The sequence below is a fragment of the Doryrhamphus excisus genome, linkage group LG5, assembly GCF_037039965.1.
Source record: "Doryrhamphus excisus strain RoL-2023G ecotype Guam linkage group LG5, RoL_Dexc_Guam_v1.1, whole genome shotgun sequence".
Lineage (NCBI taxonomy): Eukaryota > Metazoa > Chordata > Actinopteri > Syngnathiformes > Syngnathidae > Doryrhamphus > Doryrhamphus excisus.
The window spans coordinates 17699706-17723918 of record NC_136361.1 but is presented as its reverse complement, the minus strand read 5'-3'; the positions used below and the strand labels follow the sequence as shown (position 1 = coordinate 17723918).

Below are 24213 nucleotides of genomic sequence, written 5' to 3'. Positions count from 1 at the left end.
GTGTTTCCCCGAACTAAATAATTTATTTTCGATGCTTTTAAAATGTTAGTGAATTGATGGTTGATTGTGTATTAATCTTATATCAATGTAGTATTTGGATTACGCCACTTGGAGGCGACATTGCCTTATTTGACGACGTTTTTTTAAAAAGACTAATTAAACGTATTAAAAATACTTAACTCTGCTGTTGTGTCATTTGCCATTAAAATAAGCAGTAAAATATATTAAAGTATTATATTATATTAAGTAAAATATATTTTATATATTATATAAAAAAATATATTTTAAGTGTCAAGTTCATGTGGGTAATGGTAATCATTAATATTCATAAGAACGCGCATTGTGATTGGCTGGTAACTGTGGGCTCTTTTTCCTAAGCCAATCATCTTGATGTATAGTAAAGAGTAGGTCATGCGACTTGCACGCTGAAAAGACGCCGCGGAAGGAGAAGCGGAATGGGCCACATTTGAGGGGAGGGGAGGCAGGGGGCTTAACCACGGAGGGTTCCCACGAAACGTAGTGTATTTATTTGCGTGTGTGTATGTGTGTGCGAGAGTGAATATTTGCTGTAGAGTTCAGTGAACCGTCGCGTAGAGACGTTTCCGCCCACAGTAAAGATGGCGGCTCCCTGGCTGGAGAATCTATCGGAGTCTCTGGGTTCTCCGGAGCCTGCCGTTCGGCTTATATTTTCCATTTTAATCGGTAAGTTTCACCTCCAGTTACTGATTAGGCATTGTCACTCCTCAATATGTCTTATGGGTATTTTCGTTCGATTTTAGATATGCTTTTTTTTCGTGAACTGTTACATTGACGTGTACTAATGTGACTGAAGGCACTCCAGAACATGTAGCTATGTTGTTTATTTGCTTGTCATGTATTATGTATCCATAAAACGTAACTATGCAAAACCTGGACATGTGCTTTCAAGCAAAGGCACCGGCATTGATGCTCGTAACAGATAGTAACTACTTTTAGTAGGGATTCAAGTGTACTTTTACCTTTTGTATTCACTTATTTCCCACCTAATTTAGTTGAAATGTACTATAAAGCAGCCAAAAACATAAAGTCGTGTGTGCCTTGTGACATGTAAAGTTTAGAATGTCGCATATTTTGCAGTGTTTGGTGGGTAAACATTGAAATACCTCCATGGTGGTAACATTTCCCACGGTTGCTGAAGGTAACACAAAACAGTGTCGTCAGTGTGTATTGTAAATGTATACAATATATTATAAAGCAGGTTAAACACCAATAGGCATGTTTTATTCTAACATTTATCATTTAGTCTTGTGTTAATTCATTCAGCGATTAATATAAATATGTTATACTGGGTACAGGAAGTCAACCGACCAGTTACTGAGACATAATTGTCTGTGAAGTGGAAATGTATGAAGTTACACAATCAATGCTAAGAATGTTCAAAATAATCCGTGACTCTGAAAGGGTGTCATTAGAGTGAACTTTGCCCTGACACATATGAGAGCGCCGGTTACTTTCTAAACTGCTGCAGAGCCCAGATGACAGCATGTAGATCTGATAAAGTATGCATGTTCCACATCCCTGTGTTGCTCAATGGGTCTTGCGTAATACATTGGTAATCAACAGCAACTACATTGCAGTGCCCCTTTAAACGGCTTTAATCGCACAAGGTAGGTGATAACGTCTTTGAGAACTTAGTAGACTACTTTGTAGTGGTGCTGCTTCCTGCCTGTGTGTTAATATTTTGAGCCAAATGGTGTGAGAAAAATATAAACGTCTCTCAGGGTTCACACTTGTGGTTCGGTGTTCTGGTCCTGAACATAAATGAAAACAAAAATGATACTTTGTGCTCACTAAGGTGTGGTTCGCCACCCCATCAAAGTCGACCAACTCATCACGTCCTGGTCCGCCGTATTATTTATTCATTTTCTACCGCTTTTCCTCACAAGGGTTGTGGGGGTGCTGGAGCCTATCCCAGCTGTCTTCAGGCGAGAGGCGGGGTACACCCTGGACTGGTCGCCAGCCAATCACAGGACACATATAGACAAACAACCATTCACACTCACATTCATACCTATGGACAATTTGGAGTCGCCGATTAACCTAGCATGTTTTTGGAATGTGGGAGGAAACCGGAGTCCGCCGTAGTAGTATTATTATTATTATTAAAAACTGGTCAACATAAAATTTGCCACCATAAATGCGTGTGTTCATATTGGTGCATCAATGCAAACACAAACAGAATGAGAAACCATTCATTAACGTAATGCAAATGTGCAATATTTCCATCACTGCCTCTGTCACTACCTCAAAATCATATTTACTTATTTAACAACTCAATACACTCAATACAATACACTCATATGTGACTTTGACTCATCTGTATACACCATTCATTATTTGCACTAAGACCCACTCATCATTTCACTAAAATTAATATATATTCTGGTGTCTGCAATACATATCTGCTCCTGTGCAATATTATATGTACATCTTGGATATCCTGTATATATCTTGTTAAACTGTCTTTTTTTTTTAAACTTTACTTTTTGTATATTTTTTTTAAACTTAACTATTGCACTGAAAGGATAATGTAGTGGCTATTTGTCCTTCAAAAATAAACTTAAACTATAATCAAAAGGCCACTGATGCACCACGGGTTGTGTTTTACGCAGGCAAAAGAGTCATTGTCCATACAATCTTGTTCCCGTTTCTTCGCATTTCTTTTTATTACCAAGCAAGCAAACAAAGGCATTGTCTCCTGTTGCCTCTCTTGCTCTGGTACAAAAACCATAGGCCCACCCCAGGTGCATGCTGGTCCTGTGAGTACTGCCTACCCAATGAAATAAACCCACAAATGAACTACTAATTAACCCCAACAAAATATGATAGATAAACAAATAAATAACTAACAAGAAAATATTATGGGCAGCACGGCGGTCTAGTGGTTAGCGCGCAGACCTCAGAGCTAGGAGACCAGGGTTCAATTCCACTCTCGGCCATCTCTGTGTGGAGTTTGCATGTTCTCCCCGTGCATGCGTGGGTTTTCTCCGGGTACTCCGGTTTCCTCCCACATTCCAAAAACATGCTAGGTTAATTGGTGACTCCAAATTGTCCATAGGTATGAATGTGAGTGTGAATGGTTGTTTGTCTATATGTGCCCTGTGATTGGCTGGCGACCAGTCCAGGGTGTACCCCGCCTCTCGCCCAAAGACACCTGGGATAGGCTCCAGCACCCCCGCGACCCTCGTGAGGAAAAAGCGGTAGAAAATGAATGAATGAATGAAGAAAATATTATCAAGTAATCCAAACAAAACAAGAAGAAGAAGAAATAAACAGATATTAGAAACCTAGGAACACACTACTAAATAGTATATGACAATAAAGGCCATTCCATCCATTCCATAATTATTGCTCAACATGTTTTTTGCAAAACCAGCTTTATCAATAAAAACAGCACAAAAAAGTGGGAGGAGTTAAAGGAACTGCCACTTCAAAGTTTCCACACCTTTCTTCTTTCATGGTAAACTTCACAGCCATCCTGTTGGCCCACTTTCCACAAATAACAAAATCCAGCCATTTACATTTTGCACAAAAGTAGGACAACAATGGCAAACTGTGGTTAAAACGTCCTTTTATTATTGGCCATTCAGATTTAGACTATTGAATTATTTCGAGAGCGCATTCGAAAGCGCATGCAGTGACCGATTGTGTTTATCTTTACCCCCGAGGTGCCATATTTCCATGCCCTCATATCCAGTGATTGTCATGTGTTTGCAGGCACCATGTGTTTTTCACCACATTAACACCAGACCTTCACTCGGCTCATATTGCCTCATGTCTCTCTTTTTCTCCTGCAGGGTATCCCTTCGCTCTGGTGTACCGAAGTTTCTTGTTCCACCAGCCGCCCACCATTATCCACCTGTTCCACACTTTCTCTGGGCTGGCTCTGGCAACGTTCAACTTTGGTGAGATGAAAAGGAAGGCGGGCGGGGTTGTTTATACGGCAGTATGTTTGTCATTGTTTGGGGATAATGGCGGCACTTAACAGCAGATGTCTTTTGTCAGAACCACAGGTTCAAATTACAGCAGTGATGCTAAATCTAGGAATCCACCAGAATTTTACCGTTGAAGGGGGACCTGTTGTGCTCATTTTTCAACCCATTTTGCATCCCTCTTCCTCTGTAATTGGACACACGGCAGTGCTTCCTAACTAAGAACCACATAGCAAATCCACCCCTCTGTGATGTCACAAAGGAACAGTTTTACCACGCCTTTTCAAACGGAGCGTTTTGATCCATCGCAAACTTCTTTCAGGGCTCGCTTCCAAATGCACCTCATTATCTGAAACTTTGGTATTGTTTACCAACATCGTTTAATGCAACATTCTAACTACATTTATAGTCAAATGCCTTGGCAAGAAAAATTAATATTGTGTATTGGAGGACTCCATCCATATGTCATGAGCAATGTCTACAATAACTAATTGATAAAATCATCTGGAATGGAAAAGATAGCAATCTTGAACGACTCCCAGACTTCATCGAGATTATTTGGTTTGATCTTCCAACCCTCCTCCTTACCTTTTTAATCTCAAATATACTCAATAATGTTCATATCCGGTGACTGGGCTGGCCAATCTTGTAGCATCTTGACCTTCCTCAGTATGAGGAGCCTTAATGTGGAGGCTGAAGTATAAGAAGGTTTTGATTTGCAAGGAAATAGGCAGCAAGAATTTAGCAATAACTCAACAATTGGGTTATATTTGCTAGCAACGGATAGTGGAAAAGTGGCGGAAGGTTTGATTTTTCTGATGAATCGTTCAATAAACTGCATCCCAATCACTTGCAGATACTGCAAAAGATCTGTTGGAACTCACATGGACCCAAGATTCACCCAGGCAACAGCTTGGATGTTTAACATCAACAGCCTAGAGCAGGGGTCTCAAACTCAATTTACTTGGGGGCCACTGGAGCTAGGGTCTGGCTGGGACTGGGCAGCATCAGGTTTTCACAAAAAAAAACCAAAAAACGCATTTATTAAAAACAAAAAAAAATTTAAAACTTCGCTTTGGTTCCAATTTTCTACAAGAAAAGCTCTGATAAAACATTCCACTGTTCTCAAATATCTTACTTTTTATTTTTCTACGCAAAATAAGATGAAAAATAAATAAATCAAGAATAAAGAAAATCAATCAATCAGTAATAAATAAATATATTAATAATAAAACGGCAAATAATAAAAACTTAAGAAACCACATATAGTTGGTGGGTAGACAAATTATTTTTTTCAGATTAAAATGAACAAAGCATTATTAGAGCCCTGTAGACATGACAAAACACGACTATTGTCACATTTATACTTTTTATTTACAACATATTGCGCAACTGCAGGGTCTTGAGACACATGCTAACTCGCAAACTAGAGAGCTAGCGACCTAAACGGTAGCCTTCAAGTTATTTCCTTTAAACTAAAATAGCCAAAAACTTACCACTTCCACACGGCTAGGGAGGATAACTATTAACAGTTATTTAACCTTTAACATGAACATTAATCAAACGTAATAATTTTTTTCTGGGTACATGATACCATACAGCATCCATATCAAACTTGCGCGGGCCCGCACTAACATTAAACTTTCATATCAAGGCAGGGGCCTCAAACTAGTGTCCTGCGGGCCACATTTGGCCCGCGGGCCGCGTGTTTGAGGCTTAACCCTCCCCTGTGCCTCTTCAAGGGGTTTTAAAATCGTATCATCTCTGTCTTGAGAATATCTCAGAACTCACAAGAGTGTTTTATTTATTTTTACCCCCCGCTGTTTGCATGTGATATTTGGGTTTAACATTTCCTCAGGCTCGTATTGCTGGTCGGTGGCTCACCACCTCAGGCTCACGTGTGTGTGTGTGTGTGTGTGTGTCTTATTTGCATGCAAAGTAGCTTTGGTTGGTTGACTGTGTGAGTTGAAATTTTTTCCACAAATTCAGTTATTTAAGGAAACACCCCTCGGGCTGCGGACGGTATCCCATCCGTGGATAAACAGCGAAAACTACAAAAGTGATGAAAAAAAAAACGTTCCCTTCACTTGGATTGAATATAATGGTTTTCTGAATGCATTGTTTTTTTGTATTCATGCGTGTTGAGTCATCAGCTTATCCGCATTGAGAACAATAAACGCAATGCAGCTGAAACAAATTAGTGTCGTGACTCATTGTATACTTCGCCCATTAGTTTACATTCTAAGTATGAAAAAGTATTTGCTAACTTAATGCATTTAAGCAAAGAGCAGCGGTACCTTCATAAGTCAACCACGAATCAATAAAATAATCCGTTACAGGGTCAAACTGTTTCCGTCACAAAATCTTTAAAAGCAATGTTTTCAGTAAGATTTTAATATTTTATCTGCCATAAAGTGTAAATGGGGCGGCGCGGTGGCGAGGGGTTAGCGCGCAGACCTCACAGCTAGGAGACCAGGGTTCAATTCCACCCTTGGCCATCTCTGTGTGGAGTTTGCATGTTCTCCCCGTGCATGCGTGGGTTTTCTCCGGGTACTCCGGTTTCCTCCCACATTCCAAAAACATGCTAGGTTAATTAGCGACTCCAAATTGTCCATAGGTATGAATGTGAGTGTGAATGGTTGTTTGTCTATATGTGCCCTGTGATTCGCTGGCGACCAGTCCAGGGTGTACCCCGCCTCTCGCCCGAAGACAGCTGGGATAGGCTCCAGCAACCCCCGCGACCTTCGTGAGGAAAAAGCGGTAGAAAATGAATGAATGAATGAATATCAATATAGAAATAATCTGTTGTAGAGTGTTTAGCACGCAGGCCTCACAGCTTGGAGACCTGAGTTCAATTCCAGTTTGCATGTTCTCCCCGTTGCATACGTGGGTTTTCTCCGGGTACTCCGGTTTCCTCCCACATTCCAAAAACATGCTAGGTTAATTGGCGACTCCAAATTGTCCATAGGTATGAATGTGAGTGTGAATGGTTGTTTGTCTATATGTGCCCTGTGATTGGCTGGCCACCAGTCCAGTCCTCTCACCCAAAGACAGCTGGGATAGGCTCCAGCACCCCTGCGAACCTCATGAGGATAAGTGGTAGAAAATGACCTGTTCCAGTGTCAAACTGTCCCCATCACGATGTCATTATTAACTGTGCAGTAATAAAGATAATCTCTTATGTCAAACAAATGTAAATGTAAGGTAACCACAGTTAAAATGGGAAATCAAGTTCAATTTCCTGTTCTATGGTTATCATCATTCCCACCTCTTTGGCAGCACTGGTACACGTCGATGATGCAATCACACACACACACACACACACAAAAAGCAAAATACACATGAGGAGTTAGTCCAATAAGCAGTGAATCCCAACCAGAGGTACACGTACCCCTAGTGGTATGGGAGCAAATTGCAGGAGGATAAAATGAAATGCAGAAAAATTAAATTTCCAAGATAAGTAAATATCATTTCATATTCATCCACACAATAAAACGGGACAATGCGCTTCAACTAGTTTCTCTAGGGAAACAATAACAGTTATGCCAAAATCATAACAGCTGTATTACATTCACATTCTACCGCTGGAGAATTATCCACATGAGTGGGGGGTGGGGGGTGGGTTCTATGACGAAAAGGCTCTGGGGGTCCACAAGACAAAAATGTTTGGAAACTCTGCTATTGTGACTCACTGCATTAAAGTCTTGTGAGATTTGCTGAAGGCTGATTTAATAATATTAGCTAAATTTGGATACAATTGAAGACGGTGGAGGTTTGACTTCAGATAACAAAAAACACTCGCATTGGAGAGGGTGGATTGTTTGAATTTGTGTTGTTTTTTTTTATTTTGCAGACACGTTTAATAATCTTTTGCAGCGCTCTGTATTTTCGAGATCACTGCACCTCGTAAAAGAATGAATTGACTTTTCTCACTGGCCTTGACATTGATCTTCTTTTTATTATTTCTTTTATTCCATTGTTGCTGCACTTTGGATCTCACAGCAGGTCTGTTGCTCAATATTCCTCCTTGTGTAAGACTTTCCCACGCCTTTCTCTCCATCTTACTGGCATTACATGTCCTGTACATTAGTACGGATAATTCCTACTCAATGGTCAAACTTAGCCGTGGTGTTTGTCCCAACAGGTTCCCAGATTTATCACTCTGCAGTATGCATCCTTGTCCAGTTCCTGATGCTGAGGCTGATGGGAAGGACGGTCACAGCTGTCTTGAGCAGCTTCAGCTTTCAGATGGTGAGTAGGGTTACGCAAGATTTTCAATTACTTTAAAACAAAAAGTTTGGATCCGAGTGAACCTGGTTGCTCTGATCAGGGTTTTATGCTGTCGATTCCAATACAGATCATCCATGAGTGAAATCAATACTGATGCCCATCACATAATTCATTCATTCATTCATTTTCTACCGCTTTTCCTCACGAGGGTCACTGGTGTTGCTGGACTGATCGCCAGCCAATCACAGGGCACATATAGACAAACAACCATTCACACTCACATTCATACCTATGGACAATTTGGAGTCGCCAAATTAACCTAGCATGTTTTTGGAATGTGAGAGGAAACCAGAGTACCCGGAGAAAACCCACACATGCACGGGGAGAACTCCACACAGAGATGGCCGAGGGTGGAATTGAACCCTGGTCTCCGAGCTGTGAGGTCTGCGCGCTAACCACTCGACCGCAGTGCAGCCCCCATCACATAATTCATCCAATTAATTTATGTATCGTCCGTATGCCCATGAGTATTCTTGTCATGTTCTCGTCAATCTCACAAGATCTTTCATTCATTCATTCATTTTCTAACGCTTTTCTTCATGAGGGTCGCATGGGGTGCTAGAGCCTATCCCAGCTGTCTTTGTGCAAGAGGCAGGGTACACCCTGGACTGGTCGCCAGCAAATCACAGGGCACATATAGACAAACAACCATTCACACTCACATTCATACCTATGGACAATTTGGAGTCGCCAAATTAACCTAGCATGTTTTTGGAATGTGGGAGGAAACCGGAGTACCCAGAGAAAACCCATGCATACACACTCCACACAGAGATTACTGAGGTTGGAATTGAACTCGGGTCTCCTTGCTGTTATTATATATCTCCAAAAACGTTGAAATGCAGCTCTCAGTATGACCCTCATGGGATTTAAACAGTATAGAAAATGAATGAATTATAAAGGTTAGCACAATATTCAAGTACAACTAAATTGAATGAATAAATTGAGGGTGGCAGGGGGTGCTGGAGCCTATCCCAGCTGTTTTCAGGCAAGAGGCAGGGTACACACCCTGGACTGGTCGCCAGCCAATCACAGGGCACATATAGACAAACAACCATTCACACTCACATTCATACCTATGGACAATTTGGAGTCGCCAATTAACCTAGCATGTTTTTGGAATGTGGGAGGAAACCGGAGTACCCGGAGAAAACCCACGCATGCACGGGGGAGAACATGCAAACTCCACACAGAGATGGCCGAGGGTGGAATTGAACCCTGGGCGCTAACCACTCGCTCACTGTGCCGCCCTCACAAGATCTTGTGAAACCCATAATGACGAGGTGTCAAGTCGCATTCTCTTTGTGCAACACTTTGCTTTTTTTCCTGCATCTGTTGGCCTTTTGTATGTGTTTGCAAATGGTAATAATCAATCTAATGATGTGCAAACCCAGATTTGCTTGCCTGGCCAAAAGTGAAGTCATCATGTGGATTTAGCTAAGTAAATATGTTAGCCTTACTGCAGTGGTTTATTCTGTTTTTGTAGAAGGTGTTTACAGGTACATTTCAATAAGTAAGCAGTGGTTCTCAACTGGTTTGGCTACAGCACCCACTATCACCGCTCACTCGCCACGTATACATGGACCCAAATATTCCAATTCCATTCGGGTTATTTGCTCAAACGGAAAGAATGTAACCTTTGTATACACCTCATTCCGAAAGAAAAGTGCCAATCCGAATGAATATATAATCGGATTCACAGGGGTGGAATATTCCTTTCCCCAATCCGATTGAGGTATCTTGTACCCGCTCAATCGGAAAGTTGTCAGACTGCGTTCTTCTTTGTGGTGTTTTTCTTCTTCTGTTGTTTATTAGCAGCTTTCGTGTGCATTACCGCTATCTGTGGAACAGAATCTAAACCCTTCTATACGCCATTCACAAGTCCAGTTTTATTTAAAAAAAAAGAAAATACATATCTATATAAAACATGTGCCGAGCTTAATTATAAAATATTAGCAAGATTGAACTTTATCTTTTCCTGTTCCCGGGTGCGTTCTTTCAGCGAATGCTGAATTATGATGTAACACGCAGCTCCAGACGTTCTTCGATTTTAAAAAATGGAGGCGAGCAGTCGGCACTGGACTGCTGCGGAAAGTTTGTTTTTGATTCAAAGTAAATTTCAAGACTGGACGAACAAAAAACTGGCAATACGGAGTTATTCCAACAAGTGAAAGAAAAACTGGAGGAAGTCGGTATCATGTAATGTTGCGTTTACGTTTTACTGGGCATGCCCCATTGACTATTCTGGTTGATTATAGCGGCGCATGTAGACATGCGATTGGAATATTCCTTTCCATGGATACCATTGCTTTCGGAAAGGTCGGAAAGGAAAAATTCCTCATGTAAACATGGCTACTGACAAACAGTGACCCAAATTGTGTAATTTTTATCTCCTATTTAATTGTAAGCGGACTTTGCAAAACGACGTAAGCTGCAGCGGTGAGATGCTGTCCTCTCTTTGCGGTGCACAGTTCTCGAGCATATGTCCAGTTATGTCCAGCTGGACAGCTGCTCTTAAGTTGTGGACTCCTTTAGAGCAGCTACGCACAATAACCTGTGCAGAAAGCTTTCTAGATCTCCCAGAATCTGCACCTATTCTAGATGTATTTCATTGGCTTTCCACAACAATCTGTGTTCATTTATTCCACCCATGACACGCCCACACCCCTATGATTGCTCACACTTCTAAGTGCTCCTGAGGACTTCCGGATGACTGCCGATACTTTCTAATTTTGTCATTATAAGAGTTGATAATAAATTAATAAACCATTTTGGGGAGCTATTTGAAAAGTGATTAGAAGCTGCTACTGGTTGGAGACCCCTGACCCACCGTGTGCGAACTCAAAGAGTGGTAACATAGGTCCAAGTTTATTGAGTGCAGACAATCTTGACACAACATCGGTACTGTAAATTTGGTCATTGATTGTGTTTTTGTGTTTATGGGCAAACTGAACTTTTGTAAATAAAGTTTTTTTTTTTTTTATTCTTGTCGTTTCCTTGCAGTTATACCTGCTGGCAGGCTATTACTACACGGCGACAGAGGAGTATGACATCAAGTGGACGATGCCTCACTGTGTCCTCACACTCAAACTTATTGGTAAACCCCGCACGCTTGTGGCTTTCCTTTTTCCAGCCTCCGTCTATCTAGCACTGCTTTCATCATGCCCATTAAACGCTTATGCACGCCCTTCTGCTAATTCATTCGTCACCCTAACATAGTTTTCTTATGCCCGATTTGCGTTCTCTGATTTCAGGTTTGGCATTTGATTACTATGACGGCGGGAGAGAACCAGTGAGTTGGTTGATGTCGTTTTGCGTTCTTTTGTCTTGTCTTCTTCACATTCACTCACCAGCCACGACATTAGGTGCACCTGTATGATCTTATGAGGAGAAAAATAAAATCACAGGAGGCATTTATGTTCAAGGTCTCATATTATGCCATTTTGAATATTCATTTTTAATGCTAATGCTAGATTACTGGAAGCTTTTCCTCATATTTTGGTTGGCTTTTTTTAACTTCACGCCAGGTACTAGATACTAGAAACAGCTCAACATTAAACGAAGTACATCTTTTATATTATATGTTACTATAGTAGATGTTCAGGTGTACCTAATTTTGTGGCTAAGCATAGTTCACTCAAACAATGACATTTATCTGGATTAGTTGCTTTATAGGTTTTATTAAGTTGATTTATTCTTAAAAAAAAACATAAATATGCATCATTTAGCTGATACCGTAGTGAATGCTGTTCCAAAGCAGGCATATTGGAATTGTGTGCAGTCTAGACACTCATATTTGTTTTTTTGTTTTTGTTTTGTTTTCCTTCCAATTCTAAATAATCAGGCGGAGCTGAGTTCACAGCAGAAGAGCGCTGCCCTGCCGTCCGTGCTCTCGTTGCTGGAGGTCTGCGGCTTCTCTTACTTCTACGGGGGGTTCCTGGTGGGCCCTCAGTTCACGCTGCGCAGCTACCAGAGGCTGGTTGCAGGGGAGCTCAGCGACTGCCCAGGAAAGCCTCCAAACAGGTAACCCAGAAGTTAGACTGAGTTCATATTTCATATATCTTACATATCCTATTATCTCGTCACATGTTTCTCTTGGCAGCGTTGCACCGGCTCTGAAGAGGTTTTCTCTAGGTTTTCTCTTCCTGATTATATTTGCAATATTCAGCCCTCATTACCAAGAGAGCTACTACCTGACAGATGAATATGACGTGAGTATGGACATGGGAGACCAACATCGCTTCTGTTTCATTCACGTCTAAACTTTTCTGCTTTCTCCACAGGCTCAGCCGTTCTGGTATCGCTGTGTCTTTATTCTGATCTGGGCTAAAATCATATTATATAAATATGTCTGCTGCTGGCTCATAGCCGTAAGTGTTTTTTCAGTTATTTGCATTAGTTTTTTTTCATTGGGTAGAAAGAAACCAATGAACTCCAATTATCAAAATTTGACTCTTTGTAAAGATAATAATGCTCAGTTATGATAGGTATTCATTTTAAATTATGTACAGGATTGTTGACACCGCACTGCATCATACTATAAATACCACCATTTGGCGATACAGGGTTTTCATTGGATAGTGAAAAGTTGAGCCTTTTGCATTAATAAGCTGTTGTTTTGATTGTGTTTGTTATTTATGAGGTAGCTGGTACACAGCTGTATTTCGACAATTACATAATTTGAAATAGGAGTTAACGGGCGGCACGACGGTCGAGTGGTTAGCGCGCAGACCTCACAGCGAGGAGACCAGGGTTCAATTCCACCCTCGGCCATCTCTGTGTGGAGTTTGCGTGTTCTGTTCCGTGCATGCGTGGGTTTTCTCCGGGTACTCCGGTTTCCTCCCACATTCCAAAAAGCATGCTAGGTTAATTGGCGACTCGAATTGTCCATAGGTATGAATGTGAGTGTGAATGGTTGTTTGTCTATATGTGCCCTGTGATTGGCTGTGATATGTCCTGAAGACAGCTGGAAATAGGCTCCAGTTAACCTGACACAGTGAGAAGCTTCACACTTCCTCTTGCAGTCTTAGACCGTAAATGAGTCTTAAGGCACACCCTGATTAGCACCCAGTTTAGCAGGTTTTAAATAAATGTCACTAGTCATGATGATATCTACGTCTACAGGAGGGCGTATGCATCTTGACGGGGCTCGGATACAACGGCATGAGAGATGGCAAGCCCCAGTGGGACGCCTGTGCCAATATGAAGGTGTGGCTCTTCGAGACCACGCCGCTCTTCGGGGGAACCATCGCCTCTTTTAACATTAACACCAACGCCTGGGCCGCCAGGTCAGTGGAAACCGTGGAACTTCCCCGACTGGTGTCATAAAAGTTAATTTAGTCAAGATCGTAGTTGTAATATAGATGACGGCGGCGCAGTCCCAATTCACACAAGGAGATGCGTCAAAGGGGTTCATGTGCCAAAAAAGTCTTCCCATTGAGCTTTTATGCATGAAACTTTAATATCTGTGGACATGCATATTTTTCCAAGGTGTACTGCTTTTTTTTTTTTTTTTTTAAAGGAACCTGCTACAAAAAGATCTTCTCCTGCAGCCATTGCCAAATGGTGCACCGCAAAATAGTACTACATTCGTATCAATCACAAAAGAGTGAGATCTCTGCATTATTTCCTCTCTGTTGGTATCACTACACGTTCCCGCCTGTCCATTGTTCCGTGCGTGTTCATGCGCGGATGGCGACTGCTGCCGTCGCAGTCTGACTTTTTTGTTAGCAACGGTTTTGTAATGCACTTGTAATATATTCCTCCTTTGAACACATTATTTTGAGAAGCCAAACTCTTTACTGAAGTGACCCCAGTAACTAACCGTAATTAGGTTTCTCTTCACCGAAATCCGACCAGAACTCCACTCACGGAACAAAGTGGAGGGTAAACCGCCGTGGATAGACTACACTGCTGATGGGGATGACATACAATGTTTATGTCAAAAAATGCTAAATATCCCCTTAATGCAGGGGTCTCAAACTCAATTTACTTGGGGGGCCACTGGAGCTAGGGTCTGGGTGAGACTGGGCCACATTAGGTTTTCCCAAAAAAAAACGCATTTATTAAAAACAGAAAAATATACAAACGTTTTCAGTGCTTTGGTTCCGATTTTCTACAAGAAAAGCTCTGATAAAACATTCCACTGTTCTCAAATATCTTAATTTTTATTTTTCTGCACAAAATAAGATGAAAAATAAATTAACAAATGAAGAATAAAGAAAATCAATCAATCATTAATAAGTATAATAATAATAATAATAATAAAACAGCAAATTATAAAAACTTAAGAAACCACATATAGTTGGTGGGTAGACAAATTATTTTTTTTCAGATTAAAATGAACAAAGCATTATTAGAGCCCTGTAGACATGACAAAACACGACTATAGTCACATTTATACTCTTTTTATTTACAACATATTGCGCAACTGCAGGGTCTTGAGACACATCCTAACTCGCAAACTAGAGAGCTAGCGACCTAAACGGTAGCCTTCAAGTTATTTCCTTTAAACTTAAATAGCCAAAAACTTAACTATTAAACTATTAAAATATCTTAAATAACTATTAACAGTTATTTAACCTTTAACATGAACATGAATCAAACGTAATAATTTTTTCTGGGTACATGATACCATACAGCATCCATATCAAACTTGCGCGGGCCGCACTAACATTAAACTTTCATATCAAGGCGGGGGCCTCAAACTAGTGTACTGCGGGCCACATATGGCCCGCGGACCGTGTGTTTGAGACCCCTGCTTTAATGCTTAGAGTGGGGGGGGGCGGCAGTCAGGCAGACAGGCCAGGCATACTATTAACCAAATGCTAAAGTGTATAAATAAGTCTTGAGTCGGGACTTGAACAGTTATACCGTGGTAGCAGCTCTAATATCAGGAGGTGAGGCATTCCACAGTGTTGGAGCCCGACTAGAAAAGGCTCTGTATTTTTTTTTTCTCGCTTTCGGGATTGCCAAAAGACGAGCGTGTTGTGAGCGTAAGTTTCTGGACGGAGCATAGTGTACAACTCGGTCAACCAAATAGGAAGTCGCCGACTCATTTAATATTGCATGAGTCGTGGATGGAATAGAACGTATCTTTGCGACGTTGCAAAGATGGGGAAAAGTCGAATCAAATATCACATTGAGATTTTTAACTGAGTCACATTGGATAATGATACTTTTATCAAAACTGGAGAGCTGTGTCCTTAAACAGGCAACTCTGTTGAGCTGGGCCAATCATCAACATCTCAGTTTTGCGAGCGTTCATGAGTAAAACCTTACAGGACATCCACTGTTTAATGTCAATGAGACACACCTCGAGATTAGAGCAGTCCTGTGACAGTGCTAATGTCAAACCACACACACACACACACACATACCCTGTTCAAGAAAGTACTAAAACATTTCCACAGAAAAGACATTCTATTGTCAGTGCATCCTGCACAAAACCCATGAGGTTAATGTAGACCTTTCTTCTAAAGAATTTTAATCTATTTCTCCAAAAGCAATTGGAGCTTTTTATGTCCTAGATGAGAAAACAGGTGTGTCGTATTCTGAGAAAACAATTTTCTAAAGCACTTGACCAACAATAAACACATTATGGAACAAAAAGAACAGCACCACCTGGTCATTAACCATACAGGAACACAGTCAAAATGGAAGAAATATGCAGTTGGGTTCTGCAAAACGTCCAATTTTTAAGAATGGAAAAGAAAGGAGAATCTCTCTCCGAATGTTCAGAACTCCTGTTTCCATGCCAGCGTTGTGGGCCTGGAGGGGAGGTCTTCAAGGCTGTACTTATATGTTATCACATGGCATGATACTGGGCCTGATACCAGACAAACCATGTGATGATCTTATTATCACATACTATTTAATCATGAGCTTATTATCACGTACTATTTAATCAAAAGACCATTTTGTTTCCAGAAAATGTTCAGTTTATTACATGTATTATATCTAAACAGTGTAAACACAATAATTAGAAAAATATTTCAACAATAATATTTTATCAACAGTCTTATCTTGTCAGTGTCTGACAATTAAAGTTCCATTAATCAAGTTTGGGTTTTTTGGTGACTGGAGAAGCACTAGGCACTAAGCACTCGTGCGCTGTTCTCTGATTGGTTGTTTCACAGGCACGATACCAGAGCAGCGCGCTCTGAGTGGACAGCTACGGGGGCTGATACTGGACATGGTTAAACTCGATATTTTATCAGTATCACTGCCCTGGGCATTTCGGCCTTTTTCCCGTATCATTCATGTGCGGTTTCTAGGGTACAGGGCCAATTAATACTGTAGTATGTGATAAAGTAACTTAGCGTCAGGTGTCATGTTTTGTAGACGGCAAACTAATTGATTCAACAGTGCCTCCTCTGGTTGCATCTGAGTAGTGCAAGCAACAACATTTGATAAATGACTCATTACTCAGTACATAATGTTTATGTTTAGTGATTACATTTCAACTTAGTGTGTTTTAAAAACCAGTGGGGAAGTATTAGAAGTATTTTTTCCATATCTTGTAACATGGCAACTTTTTTTTCTCCATGTATTTTCAGTGTGGCCCTAATTTTATTCATTTTTTGAGAATGCGGGGCATAAAAAAATGAGCCGGGAATTGCTTCTAGGCCACACTTTGTACACTGCTAGCATTTAAAAAAAAAAAAAAAAAAAAAAAAAAGGATGGGTTTGATTTAATTACAAGTAGATTGTAACTTAATGACCATGGGGAAAATGTAGGTCCCAGATTGAGAACCATTTGAGAACTTATGGTGTATAGGACATTTTCACCGCGTAATAGATGATAAATGAAATGAACCTCATTAGTCTTCACATGAGCTTCTAAGTATGTGAAAGCTAAACCGTATTGCTGCCTTTTTTCACCACCAGGCACGTGTTCAAGCGGTTGAAGTTCTTGGGCAACAAGATGCTGTCCCATGTGTCCACTTTGTTCTTTCTGACCATATGGCACGGTCTCCACTCGGGATACATCCTATGCTTCTCCATGGAGTTCTTCATCATCACTGTAGAGAGACAAGTACGCTTTTCCACTATTATTCTTCATTTACTTCTCAAGCACGCTGAGAAAAATCATTATCTTTGTTTGTCTCATTAAAACTGTTCAACCTTTTAATTAGTTTTTTTGCGTTCTTAAGTGACTAAACCTTATTGATTAAATCATTGCTAAATGTGCTTATTATTAAATACTGACTAGGGTGGAAATTTTGCACCAGTCCTTTTTTTATTTTTTTTTAGAAGCCATTATATTTGTGTGCTTATGTGTGACAGGCTCAGGCGTTGGTGCAGGACAGTCCAATGCTGTCAAAGTTGGCAAACAGCTCCCTCTACCCACTCATATACGTCATCCAGCAGTTCATCCACTGGCTCTTCATGGGCTACGCACTGGTGCCCTTTTGCATCTTTACCTACGATAAATGGCTGAAGGTAATTAACCGCAATCATGATTGTGTTATGACTCTTTAATGCGTATGCAGGAGAAATTTGGATCTATTTTTCATAACAGAAATCAATTGACTTTAACTTTATAGGTTTCGAATCACAATAGCACATGCATAATAAGCCACAATGGTAAATGTGTGAAAGCTTCTATATTATACTATTATTCAGCATTTTGTAATACATTTCAGAGGTCTCACAATACTGTATTGAAAGTGTGCTAGCCTTGATACCGCCATTTTGTGTGTCGGTCGTTTTAATACGACTAAGATGTGACTCCAAAAATTCAGTTATACAGCCAACCCTTGTTTATCGCGCTTAATTGGTTAAACGATATTAATTTCCACGATATGAGTCAATTAATTAATATTCATTCATTCATTTTCTACTGCTTGCATGAGACAGCGTTATGATACTTCAAATGCTGCGGCTGCCATTTTGTAACATTCATTTTCTACCACTTATCCTCACGAGGGTCGCAAGGGTGCTGGAGACTATCCCAGCTGTCTTCGGGCGAGAGGCGGGGTATGGACAATTTGGAGTCGCCAATTAACCTAGCATGTTTTTAGAATGTGGGAGGAAACCCATGCACGGTGAGAACATGCAAACTCCACACAGAGATGGCCAAGGGTGGAATCGAACTCAGGTTTCCTAGCTGTGAGGCCTGCACGCTAACCACTCGACGCCATACAGCCCAATTAATTAATCATTAAAGTTAATAAGTTTTGTATTTTTGTAGTTGGAGCATACAAAAACCCGTTTATGGTTTTCTAAATACAGGTTTTAACATTATTGGATCCCTGTAGACATGAAATAGACCAATAATCACGTTTTTATCTATTATTCATTTACATAATATTGCTCAGTAGGGATCGACTGATATGTTTTTTTTTCCGGCTGATGCCAATACCAATTTTTTTCCATCACCCTTAGCCGATGGCCGATATTTTTGGCCGATACTGCTTTTGCTCCCTCAATTTATATGAAAAAATGACAATGATAACAAATATTACAGGTCTCAAGTTTAAACAAATATTTACTGAAATGTAAACACAGAACACAGTAGGATTCAGCTTTCTTAAACATACATTTAAATGTTATTATCAACTTTAAAATGAGTAAATATTCAACCATGTGCAAAACATTTCTGTCATAGTTTTATCTAGCATCGATGTGATGACTGCTCCTCCGCAGTGTGACGCGGAAATATATATCGGCGAACCCACGCACGTATCGGCCGATACCGATTCAAGTAAAGAACGCAAATATCATGTCGATCCTTATTGCTCAGACTACGGGATCAGTGCAAACAGACGCACCAACGTCAGTGTTTTGGAGGAAGCCGACATAAACAATATCACCGCCATATCAGTGCAACATCAACTTTGATGGACGGGTCACATCATCCACATGCCAAACACGCGCCTCCCTAAACAAATCCTATACTTCTAGATCACAGAAGGTCAGTGAGCCCCTGGGGGGGGCGAAATAAGTGCTTCAAAAACAACATCAAAACTAATCTAAAGAAGTTCAATGTCAGACTGGATAACTGGGAGTATATCTCACTGGTCAGGGACTTACTGTATGGGGCAAATGTGTACACAAAGGAGTAGCTGCTACGGGTTGGAAACCTGCTGTTATTTTATATATCTATGCTACACATGAATGCTTTTAAGAGAACATGTAGCATGAGGGTCAAAAGGCATAGTAGTACATGACATGGTAAATGTGGAGGGGAAAAATACATTGACATTAATTATGTGATGGTGGTCATTTGCAAGTGGGGGGGTCGCAGTCCTAAGGCTTAGGGGAGGAAATGAAGGGTTGTCATGGGAATCGGAGCCCCAGCTGATGAAGATGACACCTAGTGATTTTGGGTGGGAATTGACAGGAGGTGAAAAAGACAATTGCTGGTGAATCAATTTCCGGCGATGGAAATAATGTGTTTCACGGTCAAACTGAGCATGATAAAACATTTTATTAACTTTACAGAGTGTAGAAATAAATAAGTAGCAAAACGCCTTCACTGTAACGGCGGGCGAGAAATGTGTAATGATATTTGTCATAGACCGTAAATGCACCAATTAAGGCATCGGTTCTACCATAGTCCATAACAATGTCTAATGTCTGGAGCAAAAAAAAAAAAAAAAAGATGCGGCTGTAGGCAACCTCCTGATGTAGATATTTTTTTACTGATGTTACAAGATTGCACGGCGGGTGAGTGGTTAGTGCGCAGGCCTCACAGCTAAGAGAACTGAGTTCCAAATTGTCCATCGGTATGAATGTGAGTGTGAATGGTTGTTTGTCTATATGTGCCCTGTGATTGGCTGGCCACCAGTCCAGGGTGTACCCTGCCTCTCGCCCCAAGACAGCTGGGATAGGTTCCAGCAAACCCGTGACCCTCGTGACGATGAGCGGCAGAAAATGAATGAATGAATGAATGAAGGCTCTAACTAGGCTGCTAGGCTTACAGCTAGGACACCCGAGTTCGATTCCACCCTCAGCCATCTCTGTGTGGAGTTTGCATGCTCCCCCTGTGCATGCATGGGTTTTCTCCGGGTACTCCGGTTTCCTCCCACATTCCAAAAAAACATGCTAGGGTAATTGGCGACTCCAAATTGTCCATAGGTATGAATGTGAGTGTGAATGGTTGTTTGTCTATATGTGTCCTGTGATTGGCTGGCGACCAGTCCCGGGCGTGCCCTACCTCTCGCCCGAAGACAGCTGGGATAGGCTGAACATGAATGAATGTTACAAGATAAGATGGCAGTCGCAGCATTTGAAGTATCATAAGTGATTAACACTTTCTCATGCACTCTAAATCATTATTAAGGAAGGAATCAATATAAAAATCAACGTTATTTTTATTTGACCATGGTGTATTTTGTTTTGTGTTGCAGGTGTACACATCGGTCTACTTCTGCGGTCACGTCTTCTTCCTCGTAGCCTTTTTAATCATGCCATACCTGCGAAAGGCACTGGTTCCCAGGAAGGAACGCAGCCAGCACAAGCAGGATTAAAGTCGGGTACCCGCAGACACTCAATGCAAAGCATCTTGCCTGCAGCATCATTGTTTGTTTGTTTTTGACTTTCTTTCTGCTTACTTTTCAGGTTCGTCTGAGACTAGTGTCGACAGAAGGGAACTGTGGCAAAAAGGAGCAGAAAGGAAAATATTTTAAGGCCTTTAGTGTATATAATATATAAATATTTGTTCACGTGAAAATAAATCTATATTTTTGTGTTTTTTAAAAAAAAAAAAAGAATAAGGGTGTTTTTATAAACATTTTTGGAAAAATGTTTACAGGAAAATGACCATTGTGCCACACGGGCCAGTTGAGTGCCCATCAGCGGGCAATTTCCTGTTTGTTTTTATTCTCTGAGAGACACAGTTTGCACTCAGCAGGTTCACAACCAGTCTATTGGCCCCCCTTTTTCCTATTATGTGTTTTTTTTGTCATTTTAATTTCTACATCTCCAAACAATTTTTAGCAGCAGTAGATCTTCACCGGGAGGTGTTAATGCACTTTCGGAATGTAACGACAACAACACGCTGCTCGCATAGAAAACAACAACTGTTGAAAGGGGGGGTTGGCGGGGGGGGGGTGATTTATGACAATGGCTAAAACGAGCAGTGTCATAACCACACACACACACACAGTATAACACAACACGACTCGACTCAACATGGCCTTGTGTACATGAATGTTTCTATTTGTCTGACCTGTGATCGGCATTGTGATGAAAAAAAAAACTTGATTTTATACATTTTTCCAATTTTTTGTAGTTTGGAATGAGAAACAATATTCGTGGCAGTGCGGTCCACCTTCCCTCTTTTGGGGGTTTTGGTATTTTGTTTAGTCACTGCCACTCCCTCGGTTGTTTTTGCTATGAAATGCACAGCAAGTGTCACTACAACAAAGAACTGTAACCATATTTTGACATGTCTTGATATTTTCCACATGACTAACCATTTATGATCATGAAACAAATGATAAATGACGGCGGTCATGTTTTTTTTTTCAACCAACCTTGCTCAAATGTTATATACACGATTCTCAGTCCCCGAAAGGAGCAAGGCACTGAGCTGTGTGAGAAATTTCAAGTCCGATTAATGAATGGGGTCAAATAACAGTGCCATCATGTGGTTTATGTATCAGAGGCGGCATAAAAAACATAAATTAATTCATTCATTTTCTACCGCTTATCCTCATGAGGGTCGCGGGGGGTGCTGGAGCCTATCCCCGGGGTACACTCTGGACTGGTCGCCAACCAATCACAGGGCACATATAGACAAACAACCATTCACACTCACATTCATACCTATGGACAATTTGAAGTCACCGATTAACCTAGCATGTTTTTGGAATGTGGGAGGAAACCGGAGTACCCGGAGAAAACCCACGCATGCACGGGGAGAACATGCAAACTCCACACAAAGATGCCCGAAGGTGGAATTAAACCCTGGTCTCTTAGCTGTGAGGTCTGTGCGCTAACCACTAGACCGCCGTGCAGCCCAACATAAATAGTCATGTGGAAAAAAAAAAATGAGGATACGGCATTATTAAGTAACAAAAATGGGATCATTGTATGTGCTTCATGTTATCTCAGTTTGCTGGATTGCTTGTAGCAAATGCTCTGATTATTATTTTTTTGCAAAACTATGGTGACTGAGATTGATGACCTGTTATTTTTGCCTTACCAAATGTACCAAAATATATATTAAAAAAAAAAGTATAATGGCGGGGTATGATTAAAAAATTTTTTTTTTCTAATGTTCATTAAAAAAATGCTGCGTTTCAGATTGCCTACTTGCCTTTGATGGGTGATATGACGTCATTTTGCAGTTTAATATGCGTGTGTGTGTATTGTTTGTTAAGGAAATTGAATTAATTTGACATTTTTTCATAGCGATTAATACATTGTGATGAGATTAATTGTGCTATTAAAGCAACAAAAAAAATGGGAACAGCAGGCTGATTTGTGAGGATGTAGCCTGAGAAGGACGCAGTGTGGGCGGGTTAACACGCCGTGAGAGCGAGCTAGCTAGCGAGTGAGTGAGTGAGTGAGTGAGTGAGGGAGGGGTGTGTGGGGGGGGGACGCCAGCGTAACATCCCCACGCAATCTCTCCTTCTCTCTCCTCCACAGACGAAAAAAACAAGGGCATCGCTCCTTTCGTCATTTGCCAGCCTTCTCTCTTTTTGTGTACGTGTGTGTGTGTGTATTTTCTTCCCACCTCCATCTTTTTTTTTTTTTCCCCCCCACCGGGAGGCTCTGAGGTCCTGTTTTATTCGAGGACAGGGGCGTGAGGGGTGGATGCTGGTGCAAGGAGAGCTGTAGGTACACGGGCTACGGGAAGCAACTCTTCAACCATCACCACGGTAATGTCACATCATCATCATCATCATGTCTGCTGAGACAATCCACGTTAATGCTTTAAATAGAATGCCAACCATCAATACATACACGCAGCCATATGTCGCATTGCAAGTGTCCACACATGGATTGTGGCCTCATGTACTCCATGTCCTGGTCTATGTTATGTTATGGGGATGCAGTATATTGTAGCTGGATCCCCACCCTGCCCCTCCATCTCTATCCCTCTGCCTCCCGACTAAGCATCTCTACCCTCAGGAGTCATTTTCACTTAAAGCCTCAAGCTGACAAACCATAATTAAAAGGCAGGCTAACACAGTTTTAAACATATATATGAATCATTTATTGGATTTATTGAATTGCTTGTGCATGTTTTATTTTTGTTAACCTCTCTTGCTTGTCTTTTCTAATCAGTTGTTGATGCATGCCCCCCCCTTAGAATCTAACCCTGTTGCCCCCTTGTGCACCTCTCCTCCCTCAGATGGGCAGAATGAAATTTCTCTCCTTCCTCTTCCTTTGCTTGACTTCGGTTGCCAGTGGCAACAAAGGTCAGTTCCTCGTCCGATTATTGACTTGTTTCATGTTGTCCTGTGTTCTGCTTTGTGCCGTAAAGTTACCTGGTTATATACGGTGGGCATGGCGCTACAGGTACACCTGCATAGAAATCATAAACTATTAATGTAATTATTTATTTTTGGGATCATATGGAACCGCACTGCATTATACTAAGAGCTGCATTTCAATGTTTTTTGGAAATATATAATAACGGTCTCACAGCTAGGAGACGCGAGTTCAATTCCAACCTCGGTCATCTTTGTGTGGAGTGTGTAATGCGTGGGTTTTCTCCGAGTACTCCGGTTTCCTCCCACATTCCAAAAACATGCTAGGTTAATTGGCGACTCCAAATTGTCCATAGGTATGAATGTGAGTGTGAATGGTTGTTTGTTTATATGTGCCCTGTGATTGGCTGGCAGCCAGTCCAGGGTGTACCCGGCTTCTCGCCCGAAGACAGCTGGGATAGGCTCCAGCACACCCGCAACTCTCAATTTATTCATTCAATTTCATTCATTCATTTTCTACTGCTTATCCTCACAAGAGTTGCGGGGGTGCTGGAGCCTATCCC

General features: G+C 41.1%; 2 protein-coding genes across 5 annotated transcripts in view; both read left to right on the top strand.

Annotated features, from left to right (window-relative positions):
- Nucleotides 1–412: 412 nt before the first annotated feature.
- On the top strand, nucleotides 413–22516 carry lpcat3 (lysophosphatidylcholine acyltransferase 3). Of its 3 annotated transcripts, none has more exons than XM_058053001.2 (13): nucleotides 413–702; nucleotides 3837–3944; nucleotides 8113–8222; nucleotides 11265–11358; nucleotides 11516–11553; nucleotides 12106–12284; nucleotides 12364–12472; nucleotides 12545–12631; nucleotides 13386–13549; nucleotides 17151–17298; nucleotides 17550–17705; nucleotides 20618–20738; nucleotides 20829–22516. In XM_058053001.2, the coding sequence occupies exons 1-12, from the start codon at nucleotides 618–620 to the stop codon at nucleotides 20735–20737; spliced, it is 1398 nt and encodes a 465-aa protein (XP_057908984.2). In that variant the 5' UTR covers nucleotides 413–617; the 3' UTR covers nucleotide 20738; nucleotides 20829–22516. The 3 variants fall into 3 exon arrangements, with proteins under 3 accessions (XP_057908984.2, XP_057908983.2, XP_057908985.2); XM_058053000.2 differs by having other exon boundaries at nucleotides 414–702; nucleotides 20618–20743; XM_058053002.2 differs by having other exon boundaries at nucleotides 415–702; nucleotides 8116–8222; nucleotides 20618–20743.
- Nucleotides 22517–22797: 281 nt separating this feature from the next.
- Nucleotides 22798–24213, top strand: part of clstn3 (calsyntenin 3) — a 28765-nt gene continuing 27349 nt past the window's right edge. Inside the window, exons 1-2 of one of the 2 annotated variants that reach the window (XM_058052999.2) lie at nucleotides 22798–23095; nucleotides 23572–23638. In XM_058052999.2, the coding sequence (XP_057908982.2) occupies nucleotides 23572–23638 (67 nt within the window). In that variant the 5' untranslated portion in view covers nucleotides 22798–23095. The remainder of the gene's footprint in view (nucleotides 23096–23571; nucleotides 23639–24213) is intronic. The other variant, XM_078790828.1, reaches the window with a different exon arrangement.